Source organism: Hyperoodon ampullatus (genome assembly GCF_949752795.1).
Source record: "Hyperoodon ampullatus genome assembly, chromosome: 10".
Lineage (NCBI taxonomy): Eukaryota > Metazoa > Chordata > Mammalia > Artiodactyla > Ziphiidae > Hyperoodon > Hyperoodon ampullatus.
Genome location: NC_136923.1, coordinates 85,244,642 through 85,262,974, shown reverse-complemented (window position 1 = coordinate 85,262,974; position 18,333 = coordinate 85,244,642). Strand labels below are relative to the sequence as shown.

General features: G+C 41.9%; 1 protein-coding gene across 5 annotated transcripts in view; it reads left to right on the top strand.

Annotated features, from left to right (window-relative positions):
- The window catches only part of CARMIL1 (capping protein regulator and myosin 1 linker 1), a gene marked incomplete at both ends in the record, with an annotated part of 315,364 nt that extends 302,397 nt beyond the window's left edge, over window positions 1–12,967 (top strand). For 2 of the 5 annotated variants that reach the window (XM_079713629.1, XM_079713630.1), the window contains 4 exons: window positions 1,107–1,188; window positions 2,915–3,118; window positions 4,309–4,449; window positions 12,831–12,967. In XM_079713629.1, coding sequence (XP_079569755.1) covers window positions 1,107–1,188; window positions 2,915–3,118; window positions 4,309–4,449; window positions 12,831–12,967 — 564 coding nt within the window. Of the gene's footprint in view, window positions 1–1,106; window positions 1,189–2,914; window positions 3,119–4,308; window positions 4,450–6,747; window positions 6,898–12,830 lie in introns of all 5 variants that reach the window. The other 3 variants (XM_079713628.1, XM_079713627.1, XM_079713631.1) reach the window with 3 other exon arrangements.
- Between the last annotated feature and the right edge of the window lie 5,366 nt (window positions 12,968–18,333).

The following is an 18,333-nucleotide window of genomic DNA, read 5'->3' as shown; positions in this document are numbered from 1 at the left end:
ACCACTAGTGAAAGGGGAACTTCCATAGGCTCGCTGAGAAATTCCTCTGCACTCCTGCCATGCTCCCCGCTCCCTCCTGACACAGCTGGCACTCCCAGCGGATGCGCGGCTGTGGCAGATTGTAATGAGGCAGATCTCAGCTGTGTTTCAGATCATCTCTCCTGTATCATCGGAAACAATTTAAAGCTCGGAACTGGCAGCAGATTATTTGCTCTTTAGGTTTGTCAGAAGCGTGAGTTGAGCAGGAACCGGCAGGCTGAAGCTCGAACTGTCTTAGGAATCTTTGTGCCTCCTGGTCCACCCGCCCCTCTTATTTTTTTTTTAGACGGGAGGCAGATGTGGGTCATCTCTGCCAATAGGGTTCTCGGGTATCATTGAGCAAACGATAGCCTTTTTTTCTTTTTCATATCTTTTTTGTATCTAAATGCCTCACGCTTTTGTGGACTTCCTGCCCCATAAAGCAGAGGCTGATTCCTCCCTCACCATCTCACCTTCCTTGCCTTTGCCATCATAAACTCCTCCCACCTGCAGATTTAAAAAAAATTAATTCAGACCTATTTATACTTGCCTCCTAAACTATAGATGTGTGTCTAGTGCTTCTACCTCAGTGGCAGGGAAGACCCTGCCCATTTCAGGCTCCTTCCTACCTATTTTGTACACTGAGGTTGGGAAGGTTTCCACTGCTTTTAGATCAGTGGAACCCAATCTGGAGAGGGCCCTGGAAGCAATTAGAGTTATCAGTGCCCCCATCACGTGGAGCATCAGGGGCTGCAGAGCCGGCCTAGGTGTTCAATCAGAAAAACAGGAGACGTCACCACGCCCACTGGCTCCCTCTGGCCCCACCCCTCTGTACATGGGGAGCATCCTGAGGGAACTGGCCGCACCTTGGACCCGAGAGCCCTGATTGTAAACACAGAACAGAGCATGTCTCCCATGGTTTTGTCCCAGCAGCAGAGCCTCAGGGAGATGGGGAGGTCGGACACAGTCAGTTTAATGACAGTAGAGTTAAGGAGCCATTATTTGTTGCCAGTTATTATCTGCTTTGTTCTTTTTCTTACACTTTAAAAAACTATGCACTTTTGGGGCGGGGCACTTGAATTTTTTAGAAACTTGGAAATGATGCCATCTCCCAGGATTCTTCCAGCCTGGCCTTGAGCAGCACAGAACGGTTGGATGGAGGTGGCGCAGGTAAGTCAGGCCATTGCCGTCACCCCCTTAAGAAAAACATGTTCTGATTCCATGCATCAAATGTGATTGACAGAAGGCAAATAAAGATGGAGAGCAAGGATGGGCCTCTGTGTTACATGTTCTCAGCTTTAACCTAAAAGACCGCAGCCCTCCACCTGCCCGACACCTCCCACCATAGTAACCTGGCATCTGGGCAGGGCACCTTTCCCTGTTTCCCAAAGGGAAGAGACTTCATTGAGAAGTCCTCCTAAACTGTGGGCATTTGGAGAGGGGACATGGCTGATGAATTAATTAAATTAAATTAATTAATTATGGAAGTATAATTGACCTACAACACTGTGTTAGTTCCAGGTGCACACCACCGTGATTTGATATTTCTATTACAAAATGATCACCATGATAAGTCAAGTACCATCTGTCACGGTACAAAGTTATACCAAAATCACTGGCTGCATTCCCCATGCTGTACGTTTCATCCCTGTGACTCATTTATTTCGTCCCTGGAAGTTTGTACCTCTTAATCTCCCTCACCTAATTTCACTCATCCCTCTACCCATTTCTTCTCTAGAATCCACCTGCTTGTTTTCTGTATCTATGAATCTGTTTCTGTTTTACTGATGTTTTTAAAAATAGGCCATACATGGTATATGGGAGGAGGCCTTTTTAACTGACGTGAGGGGATGCTCTTTTCTTTCAGTTTGAATATTCCTGAATATCCAATTTCCTTTGACTCTCAGACTTTTCAGGTGCAGAAAGAGAGTAAGATACTTTAGATGCAGACTGGAGAGTTACTTGTAAATTGTGCAGAAATTACCTCATTTTACTGTTTGACGTTCTTGTGTTTGGCTATAGCATCTTTATAAGGTAAGAGTTGGACTAAAACTCATATTCAACTGGCTTATCTTTGCCTCTTATCTGGATAATTAAGGCAGCAAAAGCTATGGAGGCGGGGCATGAGTTGATGCTCCTGGAGTGGTTCTCACTAGACTTGAGGTTCTGGGCATCAGCACAGCGCTCCTCTCCCAGGACCTGCAGCCAGACCCCTAACTGATTGTCCTCCAGAATGGAGGCACCTGCAGTTGGTTAGACCTGTACCTTGTGCCAGATCTAAGGAAGATCTGACGGCTTCAAATGGATTGAGGCCTGCTCTCCCCACTATACACACGTATGGACATGTACCCTATTAAATATGAGGCTTGTCATCTCTGGAATAGTCAAGGGGGATCAGAAGAGCACCACGAAATTCACCATTTTTCTAGCAAGAATTTTTGTCTTTCACCAGCGTGTTTTGATTCTAAAAACATGCTAGAAGAGCATGTTCCTGTTCTAAAATATCTTTGATGACAGATGCAGAAAACAAACCAGTGGTTACCAGTGGGGTGAGGGGTGGGAGGAGGAGCAAGATAGGGATTAAGAGGTATAAACTGCTGGGTACTAGATAAATAAGATGCAGGGCTGTCATGTACAGCACAGGGAATATAGCCAATATTTTATAATAACGTTATATGGAGTATAATCTATAAAAGTATTGAGCCACTATGTTGTACACATGAAACTAATATAATACTGTAAGTCAACTATACTTCAATTAAATAAAATATCTGATGAGAAATGACAAGAAACCATTACAGCAGTTTGCACCCGACTTCTACCTTCAAAGGGCTGGTTTCTTTCACCTTTGATTTTTACAGTAAAGTGCTTTTTGTACTCATTTTCATTTTAAAAGTGCCTAAAGTGCATCCAGAGAACCGCTTCGGTTTGGGAACACCAGAAAAGAACACCAAAGCAGAGCTCAAGGTGGAGGCGGGCTCCAGGTCCCGGAGCATTTCCAGCAGGCCCACCAGCCCGAAGCCCCTCCTGCAGTCCCCCAAACCCAGCCTGCCGGTGCGGCCCACCATCCCGCAGAAACCGAGAACCGCCTCACGGCCTGGTAAGGGTTTTGCTGGTCAGGAAGTGACACCATGACCGGGCCTCCACAGCTGGTTTCCGGGGCGGCTGGTGAACATGGAGGGGGCGTGTGTGTGGGAGGGGCCATGAGAAACCTGCCAGAGTGACAAAGGCTGACGGGTGCCTTTATTTAGTGCTGAGGTCACCCACTCAGGGACTGTCCTTGCGCTCAGGGCTACGGCTCAGAGGCAGGATGGATAAAGCAGCCTCGTGGGGTGCTGACCCCTTGACAGGGCTCAGTGTAGCTTTCTGAAAGCTGTGTCCTGGTGCTCCGACCCTCCAGAAGGCCACAGTTTAAGGATGAGGCCCACAAATAGGGAATGCAGAAGTTGCTGTGTTTTTAATCCCATAGCCTGTGAAATATTTAGGGTTTAGAACAGGGCTTGGCAAACTATGGGCCTGTTTTTGTAAATAACGTGTCATGGGCACACAGCCCCACCGTCTGTGTATACCACAGCCCAGCCCCCCCACACACACCAAACTGAGAATTACTTTGCTGGTGATAGAGCACAGAAAGGAGTGCAATGCAGTTAATCCTTTCAATTAGACTGAAACAGGACAGCCTTTAGCATTAAGAGACGAGAGTTCTAATCCTACCTATTTTGCCATCTTTTTAGCTTAGCAGGTCATTCAGTCTCTCCAGTTGTACAGTGCTCACCACAGTCCTTTCTGGTTCTCAAAGTCCATGATTCTAAGTTATTCTTACTGATCTCAGTATGTGTATGTAGGTATGTGCACCTCCACTCCTGAAAGCGCAAATATATGTTATATACATATGGTGACCACTTTACTGGATTTGACAACAGGTAAAGGCAATGTGTTATAACTATCACGTATTTTAAGAGAAGCAAATAGCCTTTGTGTTTGAGGCAGAGGGAGTATTTATTTCACTTACAGTCTAATTTTCAAATACCAGCTCACTGAAATTCTGAAATTGAAATTCTATCTGCAAGATAAATTCACATCTGCAGATTTTAACTCTTCGTAAGTTTTCATTATTTTTCTCTCTATTGTTTGTTACTTCACCGAGCTATGAAGCTAGTTTTTGGCCAGAAAAATTCTCTGCTGCTTTTAAAAAGATTATTAGTCATTTGTTTTTAAAGATTAACCCAGCTTATACTTTAGGAATCCAGTTTGTGAGACAGGTTGATTCATGTCTTTGTGTCTCCATAGAGGACATCCCAGACTCTCCATCCAGCCCGGATTCCCCTAAAGTCGCTCTTCTTCCGCCTGTCCTGAAAAAGGTTCCTTCGGACAAGGAGAGAGAGAGCCAGGGCAGCCCACAGCCCAGTCCCAGGACGTTTTCCCGGGAAGGTAAGACATTTTTTCTCTTGAGTGAGCTCTCCGCAAGGAGAGTCATTTCAAGCGGAAGGAATTAATCTTGGACTCAACTTGTATCCTAGAGTTTGTCGGTCAGCTCAGCGTCCCTTGGATTAAATTTTGGAACCAGTGCAGTTCTTTGTTCAGAAACTTGATTCAACATTGTTGGTGACACTGGGTCTTAAAGAAGGACCATATACAGGGAATAAAAGCGTAACGGAGACACTCAGCCCAAAGATCTTTGTAGTAATAATCTCTAGATGCTCCTGAACTGACTCCCGGTGTATTAGAAGTGCACACTCATTGTTTTGTGACTCATTTGGTTGATCCCTGTAGGTTTCTAGGTCCCATCATTGCTCAGAAGAGCTCCCCCTGGTGGTCAGTCACCTTGTCAGTCACGTTGCTATGGTTCAGGAGCAGCTCACACAGGCCTGGGAGACGCTGTGGATTGTTAGCTCGCTCAGTCGTGAGGTCAGATGATCCTCATTCTCAGAAGTGTGTCATCTGCATGGATGCTCTCAGGGCATCATGGCACCAGTGTGTGCCTTCTAATTTGCTGAGGTGGGAGCAGAACAAGGTAGTCCCGGGACTTGAATCTCATCTCCCAGAATCAGATCAAATGTCGGTAGCAGTGGAGGCGAGGGGTGTTCGGGGTGTCTTCCGTACCCCACCAGGTCTTTCCCCCACTCCCCCCATTCTGTTCAATGCACAGTTGCCTTTGGGGTTCTGTCCTTCATAAAGTGTAATGTAATTGCCATCTCTAAGCCCCACCTATAAAGAAATTCTAGAGCCATTGTCACCCATGTCCAGATAGCTCTCAGTGTGGTTTGGAGTTGCTTAGTTTTATTTTATTGTTTGATGCTCTAGAATTCTTTGACCGCTCTGACATCTTCTTCCCTTGGGCCATTTTCTTTTATTCATGATGGTCTTGGGTTGAAGTTAATAGATAGTGTTTGTGATACAGGGCTTGGTATTACAGCCACAGCCTTTGGAAGTCTTGGTGTAGGAAGAGGAAACTGGTGGTGCCAGGTCAGAGACTGGAGCCAGCGAGTGTCCCTGATAGGCCCACTCACACCACACAGCCCCACCCCTCATTTGCCCATCTTTCTGCAACTGCTGACTTTGCGTCTTTACTTATAAGGAAGCTTTGAAAATGCCTGAGAGAATTTTGTTGGAGAGAAATGGGGAGGCATGGAGGGATGGTAGGGGTAAGTAGGAATGCTCATCTCAGATGGAAGGATTAAAAAGAAGGGGGAGAAGGTTGAACAAGAAATAATTGCTTAACAAACATTTTTGAAAAATGATGTTTTCTAAGACGCCTGGCTATATGATCAGACAAGGCCTAGAGTCACCCACCAGCCTCATGAGTAACAGCATGTACCATGGAGCCTCTCTAGTTAAGGAAGTGGGTGAAATACTGGATGCTGCTCGTGTGCCCATTGCTGCTTTGAAAAATTCGGGTGTTCTTTGCCCAGGAACTTAGGAATCAATGAGTTGCTTCTCAGACATTTCATAGCTTCAGGGATAGATGTTTGATTCCCTTCCTCACTCCCCCCAGCAGCAAATACTATGGATGGTTTGCAGCCCCATCTTTCCAGCTAAAGACTGTAGAGCTGGGGAGACCATTGCTTTTCCCTCTGGCATCCGGGATAAGTTAATCACCGAGATCATTCTGATGATGTCGCTTGATACTGAAATTGGACTGAAAATCTAGGTGAGGTCTGAGCACGGTTTGTAAATGTCTGAGGTGGTAATATTTTGACTTCAGTTTATTTTTCAGCGTGTCCACTAAGCTGGCCCAGGAAGGAGAGCCGCTTGTGAGCCCTCTCTTTTTCTTTAGAAAAATGTTCCTGCTGTGCTCATTCCTATTTTCTTGTACATTATTCATGCTGGTTACTTCATTTCCTTGTTCTGTGCCTCCCTTTGGACTAGCGTGCCCAACTCATTTCTGAAACAGGTAAATGGCTGTGATTCTTCTGGATTATTCCATAGTGAATGTGACTTTCGTTAATCCATCTTGGAATCGAAATGGTAATGCAGGGGCCTTTTTATTAGTATCTTCTGGGGGCAGACTCAGTGCTCACCTCATTTTGCACGACATTTCCATAATGTTGGCTGTTGAATTCTGTAGATAACGGTATATCTGTTCAGGACCAACACTGGAGGTTCCTTGAATCTTAAGTGGGGTGGGTAAGCTGATATTTAAGTTTTATATATTAATATTTTTTAATATTAATGTCAACATGATGTTATTTGCTACTACAAAGGGTAAAATGAATCCCTTTTCCTCAGTAGTGCAAAGAGGAGATTATTACAAAAGGCATTCAGATCATGACAGTGGCAAGCCTTCCAGTAGAGGGAAAAGACCTTCAAAACTGTACTCCACCATTGCAGAAGAGGAAGTGAATGCAATTGGGCACAGGAAGTCACAGCCAACAAATGGTTAGAGTCTTCAATTATCATCCCTCACTGTCCCAAAGCTTATGAACTGGCACTAACAAAAACAAACTTTAATTGAGTAACTTCTATCCTGGGACTGGGTCAGGGATTATTCATAAACTTTTTTTTTTTTCTAAATGGCAACAGGATGGTCCTTGCATTGGGGGCAAAAAGTATTGACTTAAAAATCTAAATTTAGAAATTCTTATGAGGAGGATCAAGTTACTTTGGAGTGTGGTGACTTGTCCTTTCAAATTTCTGTGATTGTGGAGGTTTATTTTTATATTCAGGGTCATGTCTCCTATTCTCTCCCTTTCTCTCTTTACTCTTCTCTTAGATTTCAACTGGGATGGGGTCAGAAATTCTTAGTAGCACAGTTTATCCTTTAGAGAATGTTGGTCTAACACCTTACCTTACACTCTTTTAGGGAAGGATGCATGTGATCTTTTAGCGGACAGTTCATGACCCTTTAGTAAGAAAGGAAAAGTACCAATTAACTTTTCAACCTCTAGGAACAATTTATACTATTTTACAGCAGTTACTCAATAACTTCTCTCTGCCATTTGACACTGTAGTAAATTCTGTAAAGTTATTTTCAGGTGAGGACAGTCCCAGGAGAGAAAAAGGAGACAGATTTTAAATCAGCTTTCGTCTCCAATGGGAAATTTTAGAACAAGCACTGCTGATTCAGAGAGGAAATGGCTTTTCTATGACTATTCATCATCTCCCTGGTTAATAACTTTTTATAAATATGACTTGAAAAGTCTTTTAAAGGAAATTTTAGTATCATAAAAGAAAAAGAATATAAAATATTCTGATATGTGAAATTTCCTTAAGGGACTTTTTCCCTTAGAAGAAGGCTTTTTTTCTTTCTGTAAAACTTTATCAGAGGTTAACATATGAGTGTCTTGGCTCCAGGGATAAAGTGCCCACAGCCCCGCAGTCTAGCCATAACCCCACATCCCTCAAGAGGGCAGGGCACTGGAAGTGACCTTATAATAGGGATAATTTCCCTTTATTTTAAAAGGCTAAACCATTCTCAAACGTTAGCACTTATTGTTGATAAACCTCTCCCACCTTAGAGCTTAGTAGCCCACTGAGTTATGATTTCTCAAGTAGGAACTATTGTCTTTGAGTACTTCCCTCGACAGATTTAAACAGAAAAACAACAAAGAAAACACCTACCAGCCTTCCACGAGCAACAGCATTTGGAATCAGCCTTCTTGGCCAGTACTGTTGGATGAGCCACGTACCCTGACTTGCCTGGTGGCCCAGCACACACTAGCCACATGACAGGGTGGAGTTAAGGACATGCCCACCACATAAAGCGAAGTCCATAGTCTGTAGATACGCATGGAACATTCTGTTTGGGCCGAGTAGCACTTGCCCTAGAGGAAACCAACCAACTTAGTCCTTCACTATTAAAGTACTTCCTTTGTGGTAGGTGTGTTCATAGACACACAATTACAGTAACTCTTTTCCCTGCAAGAGATTTTCTAAGAAAATCTGTTGTCTTCAAGTCACAGAAAAATTACATAAATGAACACCTAAGACACTTATTTTCTGAAGAGAGAGAATTAATTCTTAGAGTATATTAAATCAGAAGCTCTATCTCTATATAGTTCGTCTTTTGATAAGGACACTCAAGGTTACATAGATGTTTCTAGATTTTGGAAATTTACATTTGAACTATTGCATCAGTTGACTCATATCACTTGTTAGTAACAAAGCACCACTTGATACAAAGTAATGTTCCTTCTTCAAGAGGTCACTAGAGCACTTTATACAACACACAGACAAGGAGCCCGCCTGCCAGTACCACATGGATCAGCCAGCGAGGCTTTGAGTTAGAGTAGAAATAAGATGAAGCCAGAGATAAGCCAAATCCTAGAAAGGCAAGAAATTCTGTGTCTCTCTGATTTTTTCATGACCTCTTTGGCTTAAAATTCTCATTGTGATGGGCTGCATCATATTTTGATGGAATTAAATAGGACCATCTTGATTTGCTTTGCTGCCTTGATTTCTTGAACCATGGACAGGAAACCAAAAATGTAATTTTTACAGGAGCTTCAATTAAAGTAATTTTATGTATAATATTTTAATCCTGTTTTGTTAGTGCCGATTCCCAGCACTTGTCTTCACCCCTGAGAACTGCGTAGCAGTCTTTCTGAATAGTTTCCTGGTTAACAAATAGCATTCAGCAGAGCAATTCTATTAAACCACAGTGTGTACTTTAAGTGTTTTAAGAACAGCTTTGTTTATGCTAATAGCTTTCCTATTTTCCTAAATCATGTATCCATGAAACAGAGGCTATTGTTCTCAAAGCATGCTACCTATTTTTATCATGATTATTATGTTTTAATTGTGTGGCTATTTTAATATTGATGTGACAGGTAAAATGCTTACTTTCTTTTCCTGGAAGTACTTGTAACTGCCTCAAGTGATATGAATTTCATAGCATTTCCTCTCTACGTTTAATCATAAGCTCTGATGTGTTCATTAGAGTATGTCCTATTTTCTTGAAGAAAATAGTTGGTTTTGGCTTTGTATGCATTGTAATGCATTCTATTTGTACAGGCCATCTTACTGTGAGATTCCTTTTACATATATCACTTTCTTCTTCCATAATTCAACCTATAGCCAAAACCTTGGCTGTGGCTTATTGTCTGTAAGCAACTGCTCTGTTCCCCATTTTTCACCAGATCTGGGTTCTACTACCCCTACGTGAATTCTTCAAAAGAAATTTAATGGTTGGTTGGCACTTTGGGCCCTTGCCAGAGAGTATTAAAAAACCAGGGCCGACTGCTGAGTAGTATTTTAAGGTCATCATAATGTTTTCTCCTGGGAAATTTGGAGGTCAGTGGAGCTTAAAATGAAGAAAAGCTCAAATTTTTATATGAATCTCTAATTCTGAATTTATATGCACATTTCAGAAGCTTTAAAATTAGCATATATATGTATTTGTGTGTATATATATATATATATATATATACACGCAAAATCAGATCATCTTCAAGAATGACAGATTTCACATTTGAGCCTCTCTGGGCCAATTATCGCCACTGTAGACAGGATATGAATATACATAGGAGTGTCTCTGTTGAACACACTGCCTGTTTACTTACTCAAGTATCTTTTATAATTTTAATGGTACCTGGAATGGTAATAAATATGTGTATAGACACATATATAGAGATGCTCCAGCACTTTAATGCTTGACTTATACAGTATATTAAAAAAATTAGATTGTTTTACTACACTTCTTTAATGTAAGAATTCACACATTAAAGCAGGCTGCCTCAGATTCCTCTGAATTAGTAGAGTCTAAATTCAGAAATATTGAACCTACTTCAATATAATTGTAATGAACATCCTAATCACATGCAATCAAATAATGCTGCCTAAAGGCTGGAAAACAAACTTGACAAAGAACGTTCTCCCTACAAAGTTGTTTGCACTAGTGATCTGGACTAATACTGTGTGCTTTGGCTTCCAAACTCAAAGTTAGTTGTGCAACTAGTTCCTTGATCTCACCATGCCTCAGTTTTCCTATCCAAGAAAGGTGCCTACCTATGATACAAAGAAAATGTCAGCCTGGTACTAGACTCATTGTCACATTCACAATTGGTAGAGTTAAATCAATGACAGTGAATATTTTTAGAATAAATTTTTAGATAATGGCACCGCTCTAGTGAAGTGCTGTGACAGTCCCCCAGAAAGAGCATGTTATTATTCCTCTCAGTGACTGTGTCGGACAAATTAAAATTTTTCCTTTCACGACTGGTACCAACTCAGAAAGCAGCCTGTTAACTTGCCCCACCCACCCACCCCCCCATCCCTGGAGGACTCAAAAACTAGTATCACTTGGATGGAGGCTAAAGGACAATCTTACTTTTTGCAGGGAAGATTCCTGTGTTGGATTTCTCTCAGTTTCGCTTAGCTCTGGTCCAGGGTTCTCGGTTTTTATCTGTGACAGAAACATATTTGATTGCATGAATTTCTCCATTTTTAGAGAGTAGTCTGATGTCATATCATGTAACATCAATTAGACCTGGGATTTCGAGGAAGCCTAAAATATTGGGAAGGATGAAAAGTTTTAATCTAAGAAAAAAAGCTAATATGTTTGCTCTGAAGACAAATGAGCAATGTATCACCATACTTATTTCTTCCTTAGAGCTTGTAGTGTTGGAAATTTTTGAGTAATACTTATTTTAGTTTTAAAATGAATGAATAAAATTTCCTAGCAGTTTTCACTAGTAATGCTCTACTTTGAGGTTAGATTATTTATTGCACAGTATTTCAAGATGAAAATATTATAAATTTTCTCTATTAACTCCTGTTATAATACACACACAAGTTGAGTACTTAAATACTTTGAGCATTATTGAATACTATCAAATTGGCTTCGTGATAAAGGGTAAACTATTTATAGAGAATTATTTACTTTTCCAAAACCTGGCTTGTTAACAACTTTCAAAGGACCAAACAAACACATTTAATTTTTTTACCCAATTCAAGCTAAAAAATAAAAATCAATATATAACATTTATTCATTGCTTTTCCCCTCCATCTGAGAATTTGCGCAAAGCTGTTGGGTAAAAAGAAGTCAAAAAATTTTAAAAAATTACTTACTTGTATTGTGAGATTTGAAAGTTTATCCTTTTCAGAATTGAATAATTTCAATTTAATGTAATTAACTAAACTTAAATTTTTATTGTCTAGAGGTCAGAATCTGGCCCTGATAGCAGGAGTGGCAGGAGAAGTACTTTATTATGTTTGCATTTTGACTATTAGGTTTCAGGAGCTTTCACTTCCTGAAACCATTCTTTAGCAGAGTAAACATTTAAGTAGCCAAGATTAGTTTTTTAGCATAATGCTAACATCGAAATGATTAGAAGCAGCAAATGAATCCTCTTGCTTTTCCAGGACTATGTTCCTGGTTGGGTCATTTAAACTTCTGAGTAGTGAGGTAGCTGTACTCTTTCAAGCCACACAAAGTGCATGGGTTTGGTATTTTTAGCTTAAGTGGTGTCTCTACAATAGACTTGGTGAGTAATATTTAATAACCCTTAACAGTCATGCTGGAGTGTGGCATCTGAACCTTTCCCAAGGTATAGTAGCAGTGAAGCTATGATCTAGTTGGAAAGAACATGGGCTTTGGAGAAAAATTTGGTTTAAATCCCGATTCCAAGTTTTATGGAACCTACCCCGTAGCTGTGAAGAGCAGCAATGATAAAACAGAGCGCCTGGCAGGACACATCACAAAGGCTCAGTCCGGTGATTGTTCTCTCATCATTGCTTTGTAGAGACACAGCAGATCCTTCATATTTATATGTGAGCAGAACAGGCAACAAAAATGGCAGTTCTTTTACCTGGAGGCTGGTTCCTAGAGGATTGAATATAGGCAGTATTAATTCATCTCTACGAGACTTTAAACATTTCCTAGCGAGTGGAACTGAGGTTTTCTAAGACATAGAAAACCCTGACAAGGATTACTGGGGCCTCTGCTTATATCCCGTCCCTGAAGCAGGGATGGCCAACCCTAAATGGTCCACCTCAGGGCTCTGCGCTGCATGAGGGGGCAGCTGTGACTGAGGAGGTCACCTGGGGCACAGTGGCTTCAGTGCTCCTCCTTCCTGGCCTCTCCCTTCGCTCCCACCCACACCCTCACCTTCTGGGGTCCTTGCCCTCAGATGGTCAACCACATCTATGAGAGGCTCACCCTCTCATAGACTGGGGTTTTTCTGTTTTGTTTTGTTGGTTTGTTTTTAATTTCTGTCTAGAGTCTTGAAGTGTACTTGGCAAGTTGTTTTTGAGCAAGTTCATCCCGACCCCTCCCACTCTTCAGGGCCCCTGCATCTCACCCCATTACTGCTCAGGCCACTGGCATCTTCTTTTTCATCAACTATAATGACTTCCTTTCCTTTCTGTTTCAGTGTCCAGGAGAAGCTGGGGCCAGCAGGCCCAGGAGTGTCAAGAACAAAAGCAGTGGTCCTCCAGTAAAGATGGCCAGCAAGGCAGCAAATCCAGTGACTCTGGGGAAGAAGCAGAAAAAGAGTTTATTTTTGTGTAACGGTCACCCATGTAGAAGTCTTACCATGCGGGGTGCGTTTGCTGGCCATCAGAGAGGAACCAAGGGCAACACCTCTTCCTACTTCCTAAGCATCTTCTCTTGGTGCTTTTTCCTTTGTCCTTTCCCGCCCCCCCAAAACTGAAAAAGATCCATCTCTCAGTAATCAAAGCACATGTCTGATCTTCTCCCAACCCTTAGCATTTGATTTCTATGCATTCCTTCATATGCCTTCAGTGAATGCCAGCAATTATCCCATGGGCCCTACTTGAATTTCTCTGAGGCAGCTAGTTTGCCCTGTAAGATGAGTCTTGGGAGGTAAACAAAGTAACTGGACACACACTCACAAGTAACACCATCCAGCTGACCCTGGGGTACTGCTGCACGTACCTGTGTCAAATCTGCACTTGACTTGATAGAGCAATTTATTCTTGATGTATGCAATTGCACACTGTAATTATATTAACAGAGCACACTAATAATTTGTATAAATTATATATATTAGATCTTGGGTATGGTTTTTGCATTCTCCCGTGGGGAACTTCTTCCTTCCCAATGTGGAATTGTACATTTAAACTTGGTCTGGTGACCTTTGTGATACCATCAACAAGCAAGTTAAGAACTGAGTGAAAGGCCCGTGGCTGGTGCTACCATGTGCCCAGATTAATGTATATAGTTGACTGGAATGAGGTTTTATGAATATTCGTGTTTTTTGAAGGCCTTTAATTTCTGTCTGCATATTAGCTTTTAACGTGTGATTAAGAGAGAATACTTTGACACCTGTAAAAAAAATCAAACTACTACTTTTTAAGACATTTCACAAATATTCACTTACATTACACGCTGAAGGTATTTTATTCATATGTATATTTATACCAATAAAATGATTTTACAAGTGGAATTGTGACTTTCTCCAGTGACTTTTTTAGTGAGGATTGGCTTATGGTGATGAACTTTGTTTTCCAAAAATCCACAATAACCACAGTTCCCAGATAATCAAAAACCTATTACATTCCAAATAAATGCAACTTGCTAATTCCATAGCCTGCTCTCACCTTTGGCGAAAGGATGAAATTCATCGGAAGGTTACATTATGAGTGTCCAGGAGAGCCCACTCAGGCCAAATGACAGGGCCAGATGATGGAGTGGGGGCCTGAGTCGCTCAGAAAATACCAAGGCACTGTGAGATGAGCAGGACTACTGCTAGGAGGGGTCTGGGAATCTTCACCTAAGTTACAGACCATGGTTATCCTACTGGTGCCGTGTGCAAGCCCTAAACTAAGAATGAGGCTATCAGTCATTCACACCCCATCTCAGATATACCAAACAGGGGCCAAAAAAGCCAGGAATCACTCTGTTTTGAGGACGCATCGTTGGATGGCTAGATTGGGCAGGCTGACCTTCCAAATTTATTTTTCCTTAGTTTAACATGGGTTGGTCTGGGTCTACTTTGCAGAGGCCATTGGCCAGCAATTGGGCAGGCATGTGTCAGGTGCTGGAAAGAAGTCAAACTGCAATTAAAAAATGGCCACTGAAAATATAGGAAGAGGATAACCAACACCTGGTTATTTACGATGGGGAGCTCCACCTGTGGTAGAAAAGATGTTCTCATGCCTTTGATCCTGCCCCATGCTGGCTTGTTTCCCCATGTGATCCAGCTTCTCCTGTTCACGATCCACTTTAACACTCTCCATTTGCAAAATAATATTCCCAGAGGAAATTTTGCAAATTTGAAGGGAAAACAATGACTCATTTCTTTTTTGTGAAAGAAAATATATGGAAAAATTACAACAGAAAATCTAAGGAGGAAGCGCAGCCCTGGTTTTTCAAAAATGTTGCACCTGTCCTCAACCCCTAGTGTGCAAATCCTAAATCGAGATGGCCATGAAAAGATTTAGCATTTTTTACTTGCTAGATTAAAAGCACTGCCCAAGTGTGGCCCTGCTGTAGAAACCATTTGGAGTTCATTCTCTGCCTGTTCCTCTTTTTTTCTTCAGAGCAAGAACGTTAACCAACACCTTCTATAGATTGTTGAAGGAGCCCAGTAGGAGGTCTTGGTAGAAGGCTCTAGATTGAGGCTGACCCTCATGTCCACTCTATAAGGTGCTAAGGAAATAGAGGTTTCAGACCCTCAAGGGTTGTCACTGCTGTGTTTGGGGTCCTGCTCTTCCTAAGGTATGCAGTCAACTAGGAACCTGCATTCCCGACTCTCATTTAGCCCAGAACCCAACTCCTTGGCCAAATTGCTGAAGACCAGAGTAGGAAGACAGAGTAGGGAAGATGAAGGAAAATGGAAGGATGAAGAGAGTGTATTTTTTCTCTTGCATTTTGATTTTTCATTTTGTCTCTCCTGAGTTTTGACTGGACAAAGTAGAACTTTAAAATCCCTGCTACAGTCTCTTCAATAAGTGGTGCTAGGAAAACTGGACAGCTACATGAAAAAAATGAAATCAGAACACTCCTTAACATCATACACAAAAATAAGCTCAAAATGGATTAAAAACCTAAATGTAATGCTGGATATTATAAAACTCTCAGAGAAAAACATCGGCAGAACATTCTCCGACATAAATTGCAGCAAGATCTTTTATGGTCCACCTCCTAGAGTAATGAAAATAAACAAATTGGGCTTATTGAAACTTACAAGCTTTTGCACAGCAGAGGAAACCATAAACAAAATGAAAAGACAACCCACAGAATGGGAAAAAATATTTGCAGATGAAGCAACTGACAAGGGATTAATATCCAAAATATACAAACAGCTCATGCAGCTGAATATCAAAAAACCAAACAACCCAATCAAAAAATGGGCAGAAGATCTAAACAGACATTTCTCCAAAGGAGACATACAGATGGCCAACAGACACATGAAAAGATGCTCAACGTCACTAATTATTAGAGAAATGCAAATCAAAACTATAGTGAGGTATCACCTTGCACCAGTCAGAATGGCCATCATCAAAAAAATCTACAAGCAATAAATGCTGGAGAGGGTGTGGAGAAAAGGGAACCCTCCTACACTGTTGGTGGGAATGTAAATTGGTGTAGCCACTGTGGAGAACAGTATGGAGGTTCCTTAAAAAACTAAGAATAGAGCTACCATATGATCCAGCAATCCCACTCCTGGGCATATATCTGGAGAAAACCATAATTCAAAAAGATACATGCACCCCAGTGTTCATCGCAGCACTATTTACAATAGCCAAGACATCGAAGCAACCTAAATGTCCATTGACAGAGGAATAGATAAAGAAGATATGGTACATATATACAATGGAATGTTACTCAGCCATAAAAAAGAATGAAATAATGCCATTTGCAGCAACATGGATGGACCTAGAGATCACCATACTAAGTGAAGTAAGTCAGACAAAGAAAGACAAATATCATATGATACTGCTTATATGTGGAATCTAAAAAAGGGGTACAGATTAACTTATCTACAAAACAGAAATAGAGTCACAGATGTAGAAAACAGACGTATGGTTACCAGGGGGTAAGGGGGAGGACGGGATAAACTGGGAGACTGGGACTGACATGTACACACGACTCTATATAAAATAGAGAACTAATAAGGACCTGCTGTAGAGCACAGGGAACTCTACGCAATACACTGTAATGGCCTATATGGGAAAAGAATCTAAAAAACAGTGGATATATGTATATGTATAACTGATTCACTTTGCTGTACACCTGAAACTAACAACATTATAAGTCAACTATACTCTAATAAAAATTAAAAAAAAAAAACTATTTATAAAAAAATTTTTTTTAATAAATAAAATTTAAAAATCCATGCTTTGTGGCTTCCCTGGTGGTGCAGTGGTTGACAGTCCGCCTGCTGATGCAGGGGACACGGGTTCGTGCCCCGGTCCGGGAAGATCCCACATGCCAAGGAGCAGCTAGGCCCGTGAGCCATGGCCGCTGAGCCTGCGCGTCCAGAGCCTGTGCTCTGCAACAGGAGAGGCCACAACAGTGAGAGGCCCGCGTACCGCAGGAAAAAAAAAAAAAATCCATGCTTTGAAGCAGGCTGGCCCTCACCTCTCCTCCTTCACAGTACAGGCCTGGGGCTGGGCAAACTACTCAGCGAGTTGTTTTACTGGAGCCTCCCAGCCCCCTGCAACTATAGCTCACACACACACCTCATGTGACACAAAGCTGAGCACAGGAGAAGCTTGATTCACTAACATGGGCCATCAATTTCATCTGCTGGTAACATAATTAACGTATATTAAGATCTATGTGATGTTTGTCTCACATCTAGACATGGCAGAGCAATGAATTTGGCTTCTTTGGATCACTCAGCACCTGCCCCGAGCCAGGGTCATCTGCCTGGGGTTTGGAATGTTGATCACTGTTGGCCACCATCCCCCAAACTGCCAAGGTTCAAAATGTAGAACAAAGCGCGTGAGACCCACACACTGCATCTCAAAGATTTCTTGGTCTAAGGTCAGATTTTTACCTTGTTCCATAATCACACCTTGAATTTGTAGCTTCCTTGGTGAAAGAAAAATTTCTTATGAATTAGATGCTCTCCCCCGTTAGAGATTTCTCACACTAGGTATCCCTCCAAGGGTAATATCCATGCTGTTATTCAATGGTGGCAAATATGAATAGAACTAGTGTGATACATCCATACTTTCTAATTACAGCTTGCATTAGATTTAACTCAGAATGAGGCTGTCACACTGTACGCACCGTTTACATTGTGGGCCTGTTTCATGCATCCATACCCAACCCAGTACTTTGGGATTAGGCACAACTCTGCACCTCCTTGCCATACTGTGATCATGAAGTCTTTTCACAATAAAAGCATACATTTAACCTGTTTCTTAAGGTGTGAAGGAATTTTCTCAAAGACAAATATTGTCAAGGTGGCAGACACTCCTTCCACATGATCAGAGGAGCCTGGCTGGATGCAGAAAAACCACTGCTGGGAAGATGTGCTTTGACCTCCTAGACACTGAATCCCTGAAGAGAATTCAGAGGTGTGCTGTACATGGATTCTTCTGTAGAACAGGGTCCTTACGCATGGCAGTAACCATGGAGGAGGGAGCCCTGGAACCAGGCCTGCAGAGTGGGAGGTGTTGGTACAGGGGGCAGCTCATGTTAGGGATGTTCCTAGATCCATCCAAGGGGCCAAGAGGTCACCGTCTTCTCTCAGGTCCTCAGAGGGGAGAGTAAAGGCAGGCTGTTTCCTACTTATGAGATCAAAAGAGTTCAAGGGGACATCTGACCCTTTGGTGGCACATTCACGTTGTGGCCTGGCCAGTCCTGGAAGCCTGTTCTCTCAGTAATCAAATTATTTTGAGGCTGGCTCCTCATGGACCACCTTCTCACTTTGATCACACCACCAGGTAATCTTATTC